This window comes from Cydia splendana, chromosome 20 (genome assembly GCF_910591565.1).
Source record: "Cydia splendana chromosome 20, ilCydSple1.2, whole genome shotgun sequence".
Lineage (NCBI taxonomy): Eukaryota > Metazoa > Arthropoda > Insecta > Lepidoptera > Tortricidae > Cydia > Cydia splendana.
In genome coordinates, this window is record NC_085979.1 from 12964302 (window position 1) to 12985423 (window position 21122).

Genomic DNA, 21122 nt, shown 5'->3' on the forward strand with positions numbered 1-21122 from the left:
AAAATCTGACTGCTCCTATGCTGCCCCCTATAGTTAGTGACGTACTAAAGTAAATCCGACGAATCGGGAACTAACCCTAAAAACCCATCCGGCTTGGCATCAACCCACCGTGCACACCGGATGCGTGTGCGTAGACGGGCATATGCGTGTTGTAGTATACAGATCCTTATGAGAGATGGCACACCGCTTGCGTGAAGTGTGCGTGCGCGGCTCTAACATATTAGTGCGCGCGCACGTAGCCGATGTGCTCTGGCCTTTTTAACCACCAACACCAAACCAAACCAACCGACCAAAAAAGTCTTCTGGGTGTTGACAGTATGAAACAATTTAGGTTTGGTCAATCCAGTCTACCTACAAATAAATCTGTAGCTTAAAAACATAACCCTTTACCAGGCGTGGCTCACTCCGCGATTTCGTCGCTTTGCAACAGGTAGCTACAAGTACATCCGTTCCACACCAATTTTGGTGGCTAGCCATAAGCCGCGCGTGGCGCTGTCGCCACCTAGCGGCCATATCTGTCCTGATCGTAACAGACGCTTTTTGTTAGAGAGTGAGTCTTCTGTACCTAGTACTATTACTTATTCTGTGCATTTACTAGGGTAAGGGATATATTATATATTTCCCACATATGGCACTTCAAACATGTGTTCTAGTTTCGATGAGTAAGACTGACATTCGATTGTCATTTTTGAAATGTCAGCCTGGTAAAGGGCACTGACCAATAAATGATGTGTCTCTAAACAAATTGATTTACCAGATAAGTCAATATATAGGTATAGTATCCATAATCATATTGGAAATAATCCCTTAAGGCGAAAAAGCCATCAACTACGTATCAACTATTACTTATCATTAATAATTATTAGATCAATTCACCATGTACCAACAGACCAAACTACCCTACATACATAATATATAATAGAATATATTATCCCAGAGAATTATATCTTACAACTTTTGAAGCAGCCCAACTGTTTTATGTACCTGTCTACAGACCAAACAAAATGGAAAGAGATAGACAGTCAGTTTCGCTATTTTGCCAAAACATTTAAATACCACAGGGTAAATTTTACTTTTCAAATACTAGAATATACTAGTAGGCTGTCGCATCGGTCTACCAACTACCTATTAAGTATGAATACCTTCATCTAACAACAATAATTCTTAAGGTGCACTCACACGAGCAATTTATATTGATCTGTGTATACAACATTTGTAAATGTTGGCTCACCCTTAGCAATGGGGTTGGCCGGGCGAAGTTTTTAGCAGATGGCGCCATCATAGCTTGCCCTGTCAATCCCTAGAATTGTGTAAATTTTTTGTTTTTTTAAGACCCTAGATGCCAGCCCTTTAAGCCAAATCTCATAGAAAAAGGGGCAAGCTATGATGGCGCCATCTATGCAAACCTTTGACAGTTGCCAACCCCATTGGGCACTTTTGCAATTTAAGAAGTTTTGAGTAATATGAAAATAATGGCGAAATATGTCGCATTGTATTGAAATTGCTTTGTAAACATAATAATCCAATTTGACCTACTGCTGTTGACTGAAAAATTGCTAGAGTTAGACCAAGATAAGTCTGCAGTGAAAGTTATTTTAAACGGCAAACTTCTATGAAATTATGACGTATAAATAACACTGGCACTGCGTGTGCTATCAAAATCGTTGCAGACTTATCTTGGTCTAACTCTAGTGTAAGTGCACTTTAACATAATACAACAAAATTGACATTGACAAATACACAAATCAGGAGTTGGTATAGTGACCCCCAACTTAATATTTAGGCTATTTTATTTAATCATTCAATCTATTGGCAGTATATTAGTATTGCATTGTTTTATAAAGATATACCTATAATATGTTAATTAAATACATCAAGTCATATTTTACATGAATTATACCAATCCATCTACCGAACATCATCAACAGATAACATCAAAAGTCGCTATACACCTACGGATGTAGTGCATAATAATTTTCCATCGTATTTTCACGGAAACGTACGAACGCGTCTTGCTATTTCAGTCAGTCTCGGTACAAAAAGTGCTGAGGTTCACTGAAGTAGCATGACAAATACGAACGTTTCCGAGAAAATACGATGGAAAACAATTATGCACTAAGTACATCTGTAATTGAGTTGATATTCCAACCTTATATTTTTCACATTTAAGCACTATTTTTCAAAGCGCAAAAAATATTATAAAGTATATAAGTAAATATAAATCGTAGTTTACAATAAAAGCAAGAGATTCGAATACATGGAATGTTATGAGTCGACTCGAATTTCGAATTTAACCTTTTGGACGCCAATGACCGATATATCCGTACCGCAGGTTCAACGCCAAAGACCCGATTAATCGGCCACAGACCACAGAGCAACATAGACCTACGTCCATATGCATAAAGTTCAATTTCAGTTTTGACACTTCGGTTACGTGGCGTCCGAGTGACAGCTTTTGTGTTTGACACGGCGTCGAAAAGGTTAAATAAAGTAAATGAGTAACACAATTGGATTTCCTTCTTTACGTATACATAATGTCATATACACAACTCTACAGTTGCACGCACCTTTAGGCTACGATGCCCGCATACATTCATGCTAAGATTCAAAAGGCTTAAAGTCAATGGTGAAAGTGATTTTGAGCAAGATTAGAAGAATTTTGTTGTAACATTAGGTAGTATATTAGTCGAATTTGAACATTAACATTGATATAAACAAGTCATTAAGCCGAAATAACAGCTATTAGAATAAATATCATGATTATATTTAGGTATTTACTTATAGAAGCCATAGAATTATTCACTGAGTTGCAAAGTGTAAGAAAAAAAAAACGTGCTTAGAATTTGTTACGCAGTATATATGGTTGTCAAAAGTTGACAGTTCACTAGCCGTACAATATGACATCTCGGGGCAGTCTCTGTCAAACTCGGGGCAAGGTTCTTCTTAGATTTTACAACTCTTCTGCAATTGATAATTCTTTGATTGAGGCTAAGCTGTTGATCGGGAACATTATCTGGAAAAGGAAAGTTTCATTTATTTTGAATTATTCAATGCAAATGAACATTTCGTTCGTACTAAAATGTAAACACGCACCTCACATGGCGATCCTGCCATTTGTCTCTATAAAATAAGCCGAAGGTCTTTGACCGAAAAACAAATGAATTCAAAACAACCACTGGTTCCTTCAGGATCTAGGGTACTGTCTAAGTGTGTAATAGGGTAGTAGTTAAAATACGCGATTGTGGTATGTTCTGATGATTTATACTCCGGCACACCCAGTTCGTCAGAAGAAAAAGGCGGCAAATTGAAAAAATGTAGGGGCGATGTGTTGGCCTCTCATAAAAAATTGAATTTTGGGCCTTTTTCTACTGACAAATTAGGTGTACCAGAGTATGTGAAGGGTGAAAAAAAAAAACGGATGCGTCCGTCGTTTCTATCCGGCCTCGGGGCCTCCAGGCCTCGGCCACATTTTCTTTTGACATTTATTTCAGTTCTGAATGGTGACTTACCTAGTAGAGGAACAGCTCGGGCAGATACTTGGTGTGCTTGTGAAGATTGCTCTGGTGTGATGCTGTAGGGGAGCAGGCCGAGCGAGGCAGGAGGGGCTCCGATTGGATGGAGCTGAAGATCTCTTCTAGCTTGTCTTTTAGCTCGTACTGTGAATAAATAATTAGTTAAATAAAGAGATGTCAAACTTTAATTATATAATATAGGTAGTATTATTGCTGACTTTGAAAATGACACCTTCGCTCAATATTACTAGCCTTTAGCGAAGTTCGTCGTCTCTCGGCCTCGTCGCTAGGCCTCGCTGTTCAGACTGACTTTGGGTTGTGTAAGGCTGCCTAAATAGTCGAAGGGCGCAGTTGAGATGAGCTTAGCACGTTACTCCTCGCTTCGCTCAGTGTCGCTGGGATATTTCAGACTGACCTTTGGCTGTGTAAGGCTGACTAGATGGTCGAAGGGCGCGGTACGGAAGGCGCTGTTGAGCGAGGCCCGTCGCCTTTCGGCCTCTCGTCGCTCTGCGTCGCTGGGGCCGGTGGCGGCGCGACGTAAAGCTTCTAGGCTGACGCTCTCTGGTTGTTGCGGGTGCTAGAATTATATAACTTTTTGGTATACTAGTGAATCATTAACTTAGGGTGGTATTCCATCTGTCTAATATCTTGGTCCAATGTCATTGCGTCTCACTCTCTCATTAAGCAAATTGTGAGACAAAATACACATTGGAGTAACAAACTAAACTGAGCTTTAGAAACTTGCATCTCGCTTTAATTAGAGGATCAATGACGTCATTAGACAATATGGAAATATGGCGACTTGTGCGTGTACGACACCGTCTTAAAATTTAACACTATCACTCTAACCGCTTCCTCTAAACTTCTAGTTTAACTGAAACTGATTTCACCTAAGGGTGGTATTCCACCTGTCCAATGTGTATTGCGTCGCACATTTTGCTTTAATGAGAGAGTGAGACGCACTGACATTGGACAAAGAAATTGGACAGATGGAATACCACACTAAAATACAAGTGAATGTCGACACACTTAGTATACATTACAGACAATGGGTTTACCCTTCATTTGCGATTGAAAATAGCCTTAATACATTTGATTTTCTACTTATAGTCAATGTTACGTTAAGGGACCCACATATTACCAGTTCGCCGGACGATGTCAGTCTGTCAGTTAAACGCAAAAGGTGACAATTCCGAACAACTGACAGGCTGATATCGTCCGGCGAACTGGTAATCTGTGTGCCCCTTTACCAGCATCATGCGATATGGCTTGTTTCAAGTTGTAACTTTTTCAAGTTAAGGTAGTAAATTAAATGGATTTAAATAATCAGAAACTAGCTTTAAACCTGTACCATAGAGAAAAAAAATAAAAATACATAGATTGCTCACTCCATACATCAGTTTTGGTACCAAAAAGACGAGGAAACGAAGAGGTATCTATTGTCAAGAAGCAGTACTGATAATTCCGCTACTCGATGCTAGATGTCGACTGCGAAAAGAATAGTCTTTCTGGTACCAAAACTGATGTACGGAGTGAGCACTCTTGTCTTACTATCTTTCTCTAAGCCTGTACCGTGTCCATCGAGTCAAGTCCGATTTCTGTGAAGGAAGAATCGTCGGACCAATGCCAAAAGTCGTCGTCGCTGCGCTGGTGGTAGGGACATACAGGGACAAGTTAGGACAAGAATTAGGAAAGGATTGGACATGTTTTAGGATCTACATATGGTGTACGCTATTCATATTATTCAATTATATCAGAGACAAGTAAATATTCAAGTTGACTGAAAACATTTAGCTTCTTTTATCAAAATCGGTCTTTTCATAATTTCAAAATCCAGCCAAGTGTGAGTCGAACTCGCGCACGAAGGGTTCCGTACCATTACGCAAAAAACGGCAAAAAAAAAACACGCATTAACTAACTAGCTAACGTCAAAAGCAGGCGAGAAAACCTGTACTTTATTATCTGCTTGTTTTTTGACATTGTAAAATAAAAGTAGAAATATTACGTAGACTGCGAAATGCGGCATCACGGGTCGATAGTTGCGGTTGTACTTCTCTAAGAACACGCGGTACTCCTCGTCCAGGGCCTCGTGTTGCTGGAGAGTAGGGTTACATCAATGGATAGGTTAGAAGCAGGGATGTTGCGGATGCAGATTTTTCGACATCCGCGGAATCGGATGCGGATATTTAAAGGCTCACATCCGTGGATGCGGATGTCAAGATTAGGTACTTAAAAACGTCAAAGATGACATTTGAGTAATTTTTATAAAAAAAACGAATCGTTTAGTATTTGAGCAAGAATATAGGTGCGTTATATTTAATAAACAGTAACTTGGCCGACTTTTCTGGATCTAAACGATTTCGTTATAGATAATGACGAAATTACCTAGCAGTTACGCCGCCGCTAAGACGTTCCTGTACCGACTTGTTCGACATCCGCATCCGCATTAAGCTCAGCATCGATTTTATGGGGATACGGATTTTGAAAATAATGCGGAAGTTTCGCGGTTGCGGATGCGAATATTCGCAACATCCCTGGTTAGAAGGAACAGGATAAGGATTGACATACATAGGATCAACACAGGACAGATGTAAGGATTTATGTTTGAACAGTATAATACTGACGTGAAAGATGGGTACCTACATCCCACCAAAAACATTGTCATGTAAAATGTTGCCAAGATGAAACCATACAGTTCGCACTGTCAAAATGTTATCAGATCTGTAGTAGAGCCAAGCTTCTAACTCTACACGCCCTGACTACACAAACTCTAAACCTTAGTCGAAATATGTGGCTTCTAATTCAACCATTAAAATCGACGAGTAGAAAAACACACTAAAACATTGACAAATATATAAAGACGGGCCTTACGCCTTACTAAGAACGGTGCCAGTACAGCGGTGTCACGAACACGAATTCGAGCCAATCATTCAGCGGGTATCGTATTGGGTCGTCCCATTCGTTTTTCGTCAATTTCTTAAATTAGTCCTATTCTGCTTTCGTCACGCATTCTACATTGAAAGCCACCGACGATTGTGACGAATGTAGAATGGGTGACGAAAGCAGAATAGGACTAATTTAAGAAATTGACGAAAAACGAATGGGACGACCCAAGACGATACCATTCAGCGCCACAATGCTATTGATTGATGAGTTCACATGACGCGCGCGATCGGTCGCAACTAGTTGCGTTAGACTGCACGATTGTCACTCCTGAGGGAGTGACACCGCTGAACTAGCACCATTCTTAGTGCCCGTAACCGTTTAGATATATGTCAATGAGTAAAAAACACAAATAACTCACCCGCTGTACTCCAGGCGAGCTGTTAGCGCTGTCCATCTCGTTGGGAGCCCCGATGTCGGCGAGACTGTCCCTGCCCGCGGCCGCGCCTGCAGGCAGCGGAAACGTGAATACTGACGGCCGCCGACCATCTGCTTCAACAGTTGAGGGATTAATATTGGGAATTTAATAGTGTTCAAGCCAACACCCGTTGTGATGATGTTAGTTCACGCTCGATGGTCCCAGGCCGGTGAGTCGATTCCTATATAAGCTGTTGTTGATTGGTAATGTAACCTAAATGATTTAAGGTTAAGTAGGGTAAGATGAGTGCCGAGGCAAGAGGAACAGTATTTTTTATTTGGCTGAATGGAACTATCATTGCCTCGTTGGCTGTCGTTAACAGGAAAAATTAAAAATTAAAAAGTAAAACCGGCGCCCGCCATTTTCACTTGTAATTTAGTTGAATTAAAATAATTATTTTAAACTGTAAGAGTGTTTTTGTATGAAATGAGTTAATGTGATTAATTTTGGCAATGTAAAGCATCGCTGAACGTAGTTTATAGTGCTGAATAATATATAATATACAACAAAATATACAATATATGTAGTTCAAGAGAAAATTCGTAACTATAAGTGTAATCCTCATGTTACCAATATTTGTTTTATTGTGATTTTTTCGCAAATATATTAAAAAACGTCGTTCAATGTACTTGTCCCGTGTCTTTTATTCGCCTACGGCTCTATCTCGGGACTCGTAAATAATAACATACTTTCCACACTTGCATTGAAATGTACTATTACAATATTACAAGTGTTCGTCTTGCCCGTGCCGACAATCTGCTTTTAGGGTATTATAGGAGATAGGGTTTAGTATCGACTAGAGAGTTATTATCAAAGTAAATTATGTTGTCACAGTGAATTTACTGCCAACTTTCGACAGTGTCGCCATCTACTCGAGACTAGGCCGAAGGTATAATTCCATCTGTTCGAGCGATGGCGCCATACCTTTGGCCTAGTCTCAAGTAGATGCATTATGGGTGCATTATGTTACTTCATAGGTGCATTATGTTAATGCCTAAATTGAATAATAAAGAAATTGAAAATTGATGGCGACACTTTTTCATATTTAACAAATTTAACACAAAAAATAAAAAATAACACAATTGTGACAGAATAAGTATCCAAGTCAAATGGCGTTCTAAAAGTTTTAAACATCTGTCGAAAGATGGCAGTAAATTTACAGTGACTACATAATTTATTTTGACAATCTGCCTCTATTTCAAATTCTCTTTGGTAATGGGAAGTTGGTGGAGGGGACGCCAACACCCGTTGATGCAATGATGGAACTTGATGTTAGTTATTTCCAGCGCCTCTCGATGGTCCCCAGCTGATGTGTTGATTCCTAAATAAGCGGTTATTGGGGCAACAGTGACATGACGATATCAAAAGTGTTTCTACGCTCTTACTTCAAAAAAAATTGCTCTTATAATACTTTAAACTCTCGCGTTTTGTACACATATTTAATTACACAAACATTTGCTGACATTTGTTGGGACGTCAGTCTTTCCGTGACCACAGCTGTTGGAACTCAGCTGAAGCGTCGGAATTTAAGGTAAAAACAATGAAATTATATCGCGGTAGACTCGTTGGTGTAATTAAAAATGCTCTTTTTATTTCACGTAAGTTAGGGTGGTATTCCACCTGTACAATTTCTTTGTCCAATGTGTATTTGCGTCTCACATTTTGCTTAGTGAGAGAGTGAAACATTGGACCAAGAAATTGAAAGGTGGAATACCAAACTTAGACGAGCATAGTTATTTTATGTACATATTATGATATTTGCTTGGCATATGAAAGAACAAAATTAATCGATTATGATTATTGATTACAGTTCATAATGATGTAAATATTAACTGAAATTTTAGTCACAATTTAAATAACTGTTAGTATACTATGATGGTCCCTATGATAGTTCTTTAAAATTTAGTTTGGTTGGACTTTTTCTCAATAAATTAATGTGCTAAACTTCCAATCTTTTTGATGTGACAGCTACTCGATATAATAAAATGTCATAGGGATTATCATTCGACGCGAAAGGTAGATGTAGTGCAGAATTGTTTTCCATCGAATTTTCTCCGAAGCGTTCGTATTTGTCATGCTACTTCAGTCAACCTCAGTCCTTTTTTACCGAAACTGACTGAAATAGAGACACGTTCGTACGTTTCCGTGAAAATACGATGGAAAATAATTATGCACTACATTTGTAGTGTGGTGTTAGAGGTGTTAAATGTGTAACATTAAGTATGGATGTGTAAACATGTGTACTGACCGGTCTCGAGCCAGCTGTGCCTGTGCGCCAGACTGACGCCGCCCGCCACGTAGGGCGACGGCGCCTGCAGCCGCGCCGCGTCCAGGCCTGATGCCTTCAGGCAGTCACACAGCTCCATCTGCGTTTATAATCGCAGGTTAGTATCCTTCTGAAAAAGGGATACTAAGCGCCACTTGCACCATCCCACTAACCCGGGGTTAATCGGTTAAACTGTTAACCCACTGTCAATTTATACTGGTAACCGTGATACTAGCAAACAAAGAGTATTTTCGAAAATATTTTGCATAGGTTGTGTAGAATAGGGTATGTTAGGTTAGGTTTGTTTTATAATTATTCAGAAATGTTATTAGTGAGCACAATAACAATTATGCGAAATGAGGTTTATGCGTAACAATACATTAGGACAATCAATTATTATGCGACCTAATATAGACCCATATTTCCCACACGATTTTGAACTTTGTGTTAAAGTAATAGGGTTCAATTTTACATAATTTCTGACACGTTTATTTATTTATTTCCTGAATATGGGTTTATGCCTTGTAAAGATTTAAGATTGCAAGTAATCATTAGATTTAGCTGTATATCGTAGACGCCTTTCGGCTGATATTACCTGATCGATCATGAGGTAAGGGAACTTGTTGGGCATCTTGGCCGGCGTGATGTCGTACTCTTCTAACAGCGGTGGTAACAGGTGTGGTGCGTCCTCTCGCCGCGCTGCCACTATCTGTCGACAGAAAAAAAACATAAGTCAATATAAGTAACTTAAAATTTAATCACGCATGTAATCCGCGCAGGTTGTATGCATCGTGTGGACAACAGCATAAAGAAGTATCCAAGTCTAGTTTCGTAATGTAAATCCCTTTTAGGTATAAGCCGCTATACTTACATTACGAAATTGTTGGCGTGAATTTGATTTGATTTGATTTGTTTTATGAACAGTTTCACGTGTAATTTAAGTAATATTTTCGTAATGCATGCATTAATTTCATGAAAGCAAATCAATTTCGTGCCCTGCGCGATTTTTTGGTGAAATTAGTGTCATGCAACTAATTTCGTAGTGTAAAATGCGACGTCAAAACTTAATGTCGCGAAAGTATCTGAGCTGTGCGGACGTGTCGCTTCGATGCTGATAGGGCCATGGTCACTGCGATACTGTGGATTTCACGACACTAATTACTTCACAAAATTACTTTCACATATGTGTCGGTTAACTTCAAACTCGGGTAAATCCATTCAACCCTCTCAGCAAATATATACCCTATTACCTTTTCTTAATACCAAAATCGCATAATATGGCGATTGTCCACTTTTAGTGTTTAGCAGTAACACTTTGGTTTACTGCGACATAAACGCGTATTGCTTGTGTCAGCGCAACCTAACGTGTATATATAGGCAGGCATTTAGAGAATATACGTTCTGATACTATCACACATAAGGTGTTTGACTTCTACTCCCATCACCCGCTCGAAACCATAAACAACAACTCTATCCTGATATTTGATGGCGACCCAGACCAGCGAACCAACGAACTAATACTCAAGAAAGAAGAAAAAATCTACCAAGACTACAACCCAGATAACCAATCACACTTTCAACGCAAGAATCCACGCAGTCAGAACCAACCACCATTAAGAACCAAGAAAAAAGAAGAACCACCCAACATCAAAAAACGGAAACCAAGTTAAGAAGAGAAATCAAGAAGAGCGAAGATCGAAGAGCGTTGTCCAGGGTTTCCCGGCTCGCAAACCAAGAGGTGTCCAGGGTATACCGGCCCACCATAATCATCGGAAGCAGAGCCGGCCAGCCATATGAAGCGTCAAGCAAGTGCCACGTGGAGGTGCCAGCTCGCCAGGCCGCGTCAACAGCTGCCAAGAATGCCGGTCGCGAACTCGCACCGGACCGACGAAGCCGAGGACGGCCAGCCACGCAGCAATAGGATGTAAATCCTACGTGTAATTTAGTATTTTATTTAATTTTCTCTAAAAGCCAGCATTTTTTTTTTCCAATTCAGTAGCAGTCATATTTAAATCATTCATAATTATTAAAGGTTGTCGCTAAACTCAATTTCGTTTCGAGCATAAATAATTTTCATAAGAAGTCATAATATAATATAAAAATTTAAAGTGTCGAATAGTGTCCTCAATTATGTATGTTGCAATTTGCAGCGCGTGCCACACGTTGTGCGCACGTCGACAGAAAACTTAACTAGGCCGCGAGACTTTGCCGCGAGTTAGAATATTTTAATAAGCGATGAATGAAATTTGATACATCGCATAACGATTAAGTAATAAACAACTCAATTCAATAAAATTATTTAATTGTTTTTGAGTAATGATTAATACTTTAGCTACGTGTCGGACTGATCACCTGATATACAGCGAAAGTTTGATTTATTACATAATTTTTTTTTTTAATTTTGGAAGTTAAATAATAGTGTTTATTTTATAAAAAACCTTACAGTACGGTACATACAAGTTTGAGAAGTTTTAAGGAGTTTAATAGGCACATTCGTACAATGTGACCTTATAGCTAGAGCACTAGTCCTTCGTACTTGATCATAGTGTGATATACAGTATCCTCCGTGAAAGTTGTAGGAGACTTTTAAGTCTTAATGTATTTGTGTCTCTAGGTACAGGCAGAGCCGTACAGCCTGGCCTGATATGCCGCTATTATTGTGTTTTAGGGTGACCATGCCCTCGGGTAGCCAATCCCACGTGTAGTTATGAAGTTCGGGTACGCACGGGAGCGTAGCCCATGATGTATTGATTATAGGGTGACCATGCCCTGGGTAACCATTCCCATTAATTATGTTAGGAGCTTAGGACTCCGTCTTAATACGGCATTAGTTATTTTTATTACGAGATTTATAGGGTACCGTAACTATAAACAGCGAGAGTGAATATTTTAAAGTTGAATACCAAATGTTTTTAAATGTTTTAAAGTTGAATAGTAAATGTTTTAAAGATGAAGAGTAGGTAAATGTTTTTAAAGAACGAGATTTATATTTTATGAGAAAAGGAAGTAAATTAATATTTTAACGTTTGAGAGATGATAACATTTTAAGTGAAGATAATATTTTCTTATTAAAAGATAACGATATTTTTTTACAAGGACTACGACATTAATACGACACATAAAATCAAGCTAAATAAAGATTGTTTGCATTATACCTATATAATTTATTAACATTTTTTTTATTGATTTCAGAAAAAATTGTAAACAAGTAACATGCGTTTAAATTTTTTCTTCTGCCACCCCGGCGGTGAGAGGAACGTTCGGGGGAGGTGTAATATGGCGATTGTCCACTTTTAGTGTTTAGCAGTAACGCTTTGGTTTACTGCGACATAAACGCGTATTGCTTGTGTCAGCGCAACCTAACGTGTATATATAGGCAGGCATTTAGAGAATATACGTTCTGATACTATCACACATAAGGTGTTTGACTTCTACTCCCATCACCCGCTCGAAACCATAAACAACAACTCTATCCTGTTATTTGAACAGATGGATTTACCCGAGTTTGAAGTTAAGCGACTCATATATCGAAACTACTTTCGTGAAACTGATTTCAACATGCATGACACTAATTTCGTAATGTAAATCCCGCTTAATAGCGCGAGCCACCCGCACAACTAATTGGCGCGATCCGATTATGAAACAAGTACTACAAACCAGGGCTCTGAAATTGTTTTATTTTTCGAACCGTTTTCGTTCATTACATTTTTCGGTTACCGGTTAAGACGAAAGTAGGGGACCCGCGCGAAATCGCCTTTTCATGCAAACGTAGTCATCATTTTCCTCTCTGGATATTAACATTATTGAGAATGATTTGACGCAAATCAACCACAGCTATGCCCCTACGTTTGAATTTTCGAATTTTTAATTATTATATTATAAGAGTTAGAAGCATTTAAAAAAATGTATGTAATCTGTTTTTCGCTCCTATTTTTTACAATGATCTAAGAATCGAAAAAAGTCAAACGTAGGGGCATAGCTATGGTTAATACATCAGATTATGTACAAACATTTTCCATAATGTCAATATCCAGAGTGGAAAATGGAGACTACGTTTGTATGGAGAAACGGCCGTCCCCTTTCCCCTTAAATAACTGTTAAGATACCAGATTATGCCAAATTCGTTCGTCTTTTGTTGTTGTGGAACGAAATAGCATGTCAAGATTGCTGAATGTGACAGTGACTGACCTTGAGCAGGTAGTCGTGGGCTCGAGTCCTGGGCAGCAGCAGCCCCAGCGAGATGCAGACGGCGTGCAGCTGGCACTGCTGGCCCACTGTCAGGACGGGGTTCGTCAAGGCGGACTGCTGGATACTCCATTAATACAGTTGCCAACTCCATTAATACAACTGTCCCATGGGTAGAACAGTCGTCAAGGGTCGGGCGGAATGTCAGTCTGTCTTCTTCTGGTTCTTTGACTGACCTTGAGCAGGTAGTCGTGGGCTCGAGTCCTGGGCAGCAGCAGCCCCAGCGAGATGCAGACGGCGTGCAGCTGGCATTGCTGGCCCACTGTCAGGACGGGGTTCGTCAAGGCGGACTGCTGGATACTCCATTAATACAGGTGCCAACTCCATTAACACAACTAACCCATAGGCAGAACAGTCGTCAAGGGTCGGGCGGAATGTCAGTCTGTCTTCTTCTGGTTCTTTGACTGACCTTGAGCAGGTAGTCGTGGGCTCGAGTCCTGGGCAGCAGCAGCCCCAGCGAGATGCAGACGGCGTGCAGCTGGCATTGCTGGCCCACTGTCAGGACGGGGTTCGTCAAGGCGGACTGCTGGATACTCCATTAATACAGGTGCCAACTCCATTAACACAACTAACCCATAGGCAGAACAGTCGTCAAGGGTCGGGCGGAATGTCAGTCTGTCTTCTTCTGGTTCTTTGACTGACCTTGAGCAGGTAGTCGTGGGCTCGAGTCCTGGGCAGCAGCAGCCCCAGCGAGATGCAGACGGCGTGCAGCTGGCACTGCTGGCCCACTGTCAGGACGGGGTTCGTCAAGGCAGACTGCTGGATACTGCAAAACACAAGATAATACCCTCAGATTATATTGGAGCCATTTGAATTAAATATCACTACAGTTTATAAAACAAAGTCCCCCGCCGCGTCTGTCAGTTTATGTGTATGTTAAATATTATAGATTCTTTTTGTGTTTTTGTATCTGTATTTTTTTATATTATTCGACATTAAGAGACCATATACATCTCTAAGTAATTGTAATACGTTAGTTTGAATTAGTAGTTGCAGTTAGTTGTATTTTATAAAATTGTTGGTGTATTGTTATTATTTTTGCTTGTATGTAAATTCAATGTTGACGTGTAAAAGTGCCCTTGTGGCCTATTCGCTGAATAAATGTTGAAGTTTTGAAGTTTTTATGTTCGCGATAAACTCAAAAACCACTGAACGGATTTTCATGCGGTCTTCATCTATCAATAGAGTGATTCTTGAGGAAGGTTTAGGTATATAATTTGTTGAGGTTTGGCGTAACCCGTGCGAAGCCGGGGCGGGTCGCTAGTAAAAAATAAACATACAACTAAATTGCGGACCATCCTTTTGTAATTTTGAAGTTGGTTAAAAAATCCTTTTTGCTTACGCCAGTATGAGTTGCATGAAATCGCAAACAGTCTCCTCTGAGCCCAGCTCGATGATTAACAGCGCCAGTGTCGTGTAGATAGCCTCGATGTTTTCCAACGTATTCGATTCTAGTTGAAGACCTAAACAATAAACATACAGAGTTAAGCCTTATTTTCTTATTCATGAACGTTATTTTTTTAAGAACTATGTTGGTGAAAATGTCGTTAAAATTTGTTCATCATGAAATTATCTCGCTAAAATCTCGCACAACAGACCCATCGCGAGAAGACTGTAATAATCCCAATACGCCCCAGTCTTCTACCGAGTTTGTCCTGTAATACGAGCATACAATTTAGCAGGCGTATTGTACATAAGCTACGGAAACTGCTTACCATCAGGCGGGCCGTATGCTTGTTCTCCACCGACATATAAAAAAACGGTCACTGTGCGTACGCCAGATCTTGGGATTTCAATGCCAAAGAGGTTTTTAAATATGCAACCAATCGCAGAAGGATATTTTAGGATTCTAAACTGGGGCATAAGAGTGCTCACTCCATACATCAGTTTTGGTACCAAAAAGACTATTATTTTCATAGTCGACATCTAGCCTCAGGTAGCGGAATTATCCGTACTTTAAGTAGCAGTAGTAGCACTGTCAAGTGACGATAGATGTAGCACCGACCGGAAAGTCTAATGCTCAACAACATTAGCTACTACTACTGCTACTTAAAGTACTGATAATTCCGCTACTCGATGCTAGATGTCGACTATGAAAATAATAGTCTTTTTGGTACCAAAACTGATGTATGGAGTGAGCAATCTATGTATTTTTTTCTCTATGACTGAGGACTCACCATCGTAGAGAGAGCTGAATATAGCATAGCCGTGTTTGCTGATGAAGATGAGGTCTGGGCGGGAGCACTTCTCTATCGTCAGCCCGAGTTCCGCGTACGCCAGCCTGCAAATACAAATACCTAGTTAATATTACGCGAAACTCTGTGTAGGGGGCGCCACTACGACAATCCACACAATCTGACCTGCTAGCATGAGTTGCGTTCTCCCGGGCAATTCCATACATTTAGCGCGATTTCAAGTATGGACTCGCGCGCGAAAACGCAACTCATGCTAGACCGTCTGAGGCTCTACCGCGAAACAAGAAAATCGAAATTTCGTTATTTAACCTCTCTATGACTCTTGCATACTCTAGCGATAAAGAGGCAGATAGCTGAATTTCGATTTTTGCGTTTCCCGGTAGGCCCTTTTTAACAAACCGCCTTAATGCATCAATGTCATATTTTATTGTCTGTGAAAACTTGCCAAAAAACAGTTTAAGGCACAGTATGTATAAGTTACTCTATGGTTTACGATAGGTGCTAGTGCTGCACTCTGGCGGCAGAACATTGCAGTAATATGCGTGGCTTATTTTGGAACATAAAAATAACGTAAAGATTAATGGACCTTGCATCGCGATCACATATTTTCTAGTAAGGAAAGCCGCAAAGTCGAGGTGGATGGGTAACCCAAAATTGTGTCCAAAATGCGCTAAAGAAGCGCTTGTACCCACCTCGACGGCGTCCGTTAGAAGTCACAAAACGTCAGAAACGCATTAATAATTCCTAATAGAAAGGCAAACGAATTTTCTTTCTGTGCCAATTTGGACCTTGTAACAGATCCCTGGCGACTTTCATAGGGTGTGTATGAACTATAGGGGGCAGCATAGGACCCATCAGATTTTTGGCGCGAGGCGTTAATGTATCGTTTATGCTTCCGATGTAGCCCACACGATGACGGCACGAGAACGGTAGATGGTAGCACTTGTTTTGACAATGTACATGTGCACATATGTTTCTGATTCAGGCCACAAGATGGCAAACCATCCAACGCGCACGGTCCCTATATTGATTGTCACTGTGACAAGATACGAGGTCTTACAGAAATCAAATACTGTAATTTTACTTACGTAGGCGTATGCAGGTTATGTGCGTTCTGCCTTCTATCGAGTAGCGTGTGTAGTATGCGCTGCAGCAACGCTCGTGTGGCAGGCTCCCCTGCGCCAGATAGACGGAGTAAAGCGTCTAGGAACGCCGCTGGGAACGCTTTGCTCAGCTCGCTCGTCTTGTATGTCGTCCCCACCTGAAAACATACAGATTTTTAAAGAAATTGATTCTAATTTAGTATAATCAAGTATAATGGACCACAAACAGGTATGTAAAGATAGATCTTTATATAGTGTAAATAACACTAGTGGCTCTGTGAGCTGTAGACCTCGCAAGCAGAGCTTTAAATAACATGGTGCTAAGAGCTTTAAATATAGTAAATTAAAAAAAAAAAACAATACGAAATTTATGTGTAAAAAAATACAAAAAGTTATAATATCCCAGCATACAATTACTGGGGATCGAACCCAGACCCTCTGTGCAAACAGAAAAAGCGAACGTTTACAAACTGAGCCAAAGAGTTCTTAGATGGGTTGACGAAATTTAGCTACTCCTTCTCAAATTAAAATTAGTTAAAATTAAATATCTCAATACCTCCGAAACCAGCGAAATAAATTTTCTGAATTTTTGGCCATTTAATCTATAAACATATCTCAAAAAGAAAACACTCCTATGGTACCGATACCACTATTTGTTTAGGCGCGAGCTATCACGACTCCGCCATTTAAAAAAAATTCAAAAAACCGGACGGACAAAAAAAAAATATTTAGACATAGAATCCAGTCACAAAATTTCACAAAATTCGGTTAAGAATTGCGACCTGTAGAGGAGAACATCCGGACATACAAAAGCAAAATGCTCCAGTCGAAACGTAGACCTTCGCTACGCTCCGGTCAATTATTTGCGGTATTTGACGTCTGTCACTCACAACAGCAATACTACGTAAAATGTTTTGCACATCGAAATCACAAAAGAAAACAACTGCACTGCGAACGTTTACGTTCTACGTCTTTTTTTTTTTAATTTTAGGGTTGGCCGGACGTTATGAATCGGTAGTCGTCTAAGTAAATCAATATGAATTTTTCATTTTTCTTTTAATAAAAATAAGGAAAAGGTGGATAATTAACTGTAAATATGGATATATTTATCGTCACTTAACAGACAACAAATTTGACACAGAAATAACATAAATAAACTTTATCTACACACATATCATAAACTCTCTATGATACCTTCAAAATCCGTAAATAATGGCCCACATTACGATAAACTGTTTTGTTACAGCAAATTTCTTATCTGTGAAAATGTGGTAATAGCTTCATTACTATATCAAAATCGATTTGGTAATGACATTCAAATTTCGAACATCTCTGGAAAAAAAGGCAATTTGATTTGACCCCTATTCTAATATCAGTCGAGATGACGTTTTATTCGAAATCAAATGACAATTGCATACAATATTGACAAATCTCGCTTGTAAGTTGGTATCGGACGATATGGTAATCGACCCCGACTCTAGTTTGTCTTTGAATTAAAAAAAAAAAACTACGGATGCGTGACATGCGTGAAAAAAGTTTTTATTTGCCGCCATTTGACGTACAGTTTATCTTTTAATTAGTTTGTAAGTAAAAAATAATTTGTTTTGTTGTTTTTAAAGTAACTATAACAAAAGTTTCGTGTAAAATGTACGATAAAGATATTTCGGAGACGCCATCTCATATCCGCGAGTTCCGCCAGAGAGGAAAGTGCCCCAATGTCGGCTGTAATATGAGGTTAGTGAATATATCATAGAAAGTTTATAATATGTGTGTAGATAAAGCAGTGTATGTAACTGTACATAATTAGGCATTAAAACACTCGTGTGATACTATTATGAAACTCATTTCATTCGTTTCATAAACCCACACTCGTATTTTAATGCCTTTCATTATGTAGCAGTCACATAAACTACTATTAAAATAGATCCCCAGTTAGTTTCAATTTTGACAATGGGTGCGACCTACTCGGTCGGTGTATTAAATACGCCGACCGACCGGTAGCTTGCGGGAAAACCATATAATTCTAGCTTTATTTAAATCTCAAATAAAAATTCATTATACGTCACAATTCGATACCTCAGTCTACGTGCCATCCAATCGTAATCGCTTGCTGTGACAATCGATTTGCGTTAGTTACATCTCTATATACGTCAGTCATAATGTGTCAAATACCGCAAATAATGTTATTTACACTATAATGACTAATAATAGAGATGGACCGAATATTCGGTAATTATTCGGTGTTCGGCATATTCGGCAAGTTTTCCAATTTTCGTGTTCGGCCGAATTATTCGATTAAAGTGCCGAATATTCGGCAAATATTATGGCATTAAAATGGCATTACCATGTTTGTGTTGTAAAATGTAAGCTCCTCCTCAACTTATGATGAGAATGATGAGATTGATGAGACATGTTGAATCCATAGGATGTTTGGATTATTAGTGTTGAAAATTTTCACCCTTTTATTCTTGCTGACTCAGCATAAAAAAAGTACCAGGCTACCATAAGTCAGTTGTAGGTATATCACCTTGAGCAGCGACTTGAGCAGGATACTCTGCAGTATGGCGTCCGCCTTGCTGCTCTTGCCCTGACGCTGGCTGCTGGGGATCTTGCTGACGATGAACACAAGTACCAGGCTACCATGAGTCAGTTGTAGGTATATCGCCTTGAGTAGGATACTCTACAAGTCTACAGCATAGCGTCCGCCTTGCTGCTCTGCTTTGCTGTTTGCGACGAAGAACACAAGTACCAGGCGACCATAAGTCAGTTGTAGGTATATCACCTTGAGCAGCGACTTGAGCAGGATACTCTGCAGCATGGCATCCGCCTTGCTGCTCTTCCCCTGCCGCTGGTTGCTGGGGATCTTGCTGACGATGAACATCATGATGTCGATCTTCTGGAAGTCGGGGAGGTGGTCAGCGAACTCTCCAAGGGCGTTTATGAGGGCCTCTTGATATAGCTTTTCGTCGGTTTCTTTCTGTAATTAGAGAAAAAAGCTGTCATTATGTAAATCACTACACCTCATAAAACAAAGTCCCCCGCCGCGTCGGTCTGTTTGTATGTTCGCGAAAAACTCGAAAACTACTACACGGATTTTCGTGCGGTTTTCACCTATCAATAGAGCGATTCTTGAGGAAGGTAGTAGTAATTTGTTAAGGTTTTCAGTAACCCGTGCGAAGCCGGGGTGGGTCGCTAGTTAAAAATAATGATGAAAATCAGTGCACTCGTTATATTGTTAACGGTCATCACAAAAGTGTATTTTAATATCATATACCCAGCAGACGTCCTATTCTTTTCAAAACGAAATTCATCTACCCTGAGAAGTACCCTGGAAAAACCGAACCCCTTTTTCAGCAATCGGGTTAAACCACAAAAATAAAATAAAAACATATTTAAAAAACATATTAATATTCATAATACGTCACTCACCTCTGAATCTCTGGCCACAGACGCTCGGAGGTTGGTAAGGAGGTTGTTGATAATTTCCAAAACCGATGGACCTGTAATTGATTAGTATGATACATGGTGTGTGGTAGATGAATAAAAAGATTTAGGGTCGGTTGCACCAAACTTTTCTAATCGTTAAAGAGTTCGCTAAATTTTTATGTATGGAAAGTTTCATAGTGCCGTGCCGGGGCGCGCCGGCTGACGTTGATCAGTCTGTCAAATGTGGTTGGTGCAACTGGCCCTTAGTCTCCGTCACAATACATATTTAACATGGCGCAGTCGGTAGGATACGAAGCTACGCTCCCACAGGGAATCTAATTTCGAATCATCAATCATCATTAAATGTGACGTTATCTATGAAAAGGGACCTTATTGTCGATGGCGCTTACGGCATTATCAACGAAGCTCCGATATGAATACTATGCCGCGCGACGCTGTACGGCGTAAGCGCCATCGACAATAAGGTCCTTTTTAGGGTTCCGTACCCAAAGGGTAAAACGGGGCCCTATTACTAAGACTCCGCTGTCCGTCCGTCCATCCGTCTGTCACCAGGCTGTATCTCGTGATCTGTGATAGCTAGACAGCTGAAATATTCACAGATGATGTATTTCTGTTGCCGCTATAACAACAAATACTAAAAACAGAATAAAATAAAGATTTAAGTGGGGCTCCCATACAACAAACGTGATTTTTGACCGAAGTTAAGCAACGTCGGGCGGGGTCAGTACTTGGATGGGTGGCCGTTTTTATAGATAATGGTACGGAACCCTTCGTGTGCGAGTCCGACTCGCACTTGGCCGGTTTTTATTCATAGATAATGCCCCAAATAATATTAATTTGCGTAACAGGAGACGCTATTGTTCATTTACAATCCCGAGCATAGAAAACGAGTCTCACCGATGATGTGACTCGCTGGCGCTGTACACGCTCTTCGAGTAACGCTCCATGCTCGAGATGTCTCTAAGGACAAGCCTAAATGGTCTATCTTGTACC

The 21122-nt window shown here is 40.0% G+C and overlaps 1 protein-coding gene across 1 annotated transcript in view; it reads right to left on the reverse strand.

Moving 5' to 3' along the window:
- Positions 1–1639: 1639 nt before the first annotated feature.
- LOC134800585 (protein EFR3 homolog cmp44E) overlaps positions 1640–21122 on the reverse strand; it is a 30254-nt gene continuing 10771 nt past the window's right edge. Inside the window, exons 9-20 of the mRNA XM_063773075.1 lie at positions 20112–20182; positions 19465–19659; positions 16668–16840; positions 15562–15665; positions 14727–14847; positions 14027–14150; positions 9735–9848; positions 9122–9239; positions 6817–6902; positions 3928–4089; positions 3510–3656; positions 1640–3013 (exon numbers count right to left, since the gene is read on the reverse strand). Of these exons, the coding sequence (XP_063629145.1) occupies positions 3510–3656; positions 3928–4089; positions 6817–6902; positions 9122–9239; positions 9735–9848; positions 14027–14150; positions 14727–14847; positions 15562–15665; positions 16668–16840; positions 19465–19659; positions 20112–20182 (1415 nt within the window). The 3' untranslated portion in view covers positions 1640–3013. The remainder of the gene's footprint in view (positions 3014–3509; positions 3657–3927; positions 4090–6816; positions 6903–9121; positions 9240–9734; positions 9849–14026; positions 14151–14726; positions 14848–15561; positions 15666–16667; positions 16841–19464; positions 19660–20111; positions 20183–21122) is intronic.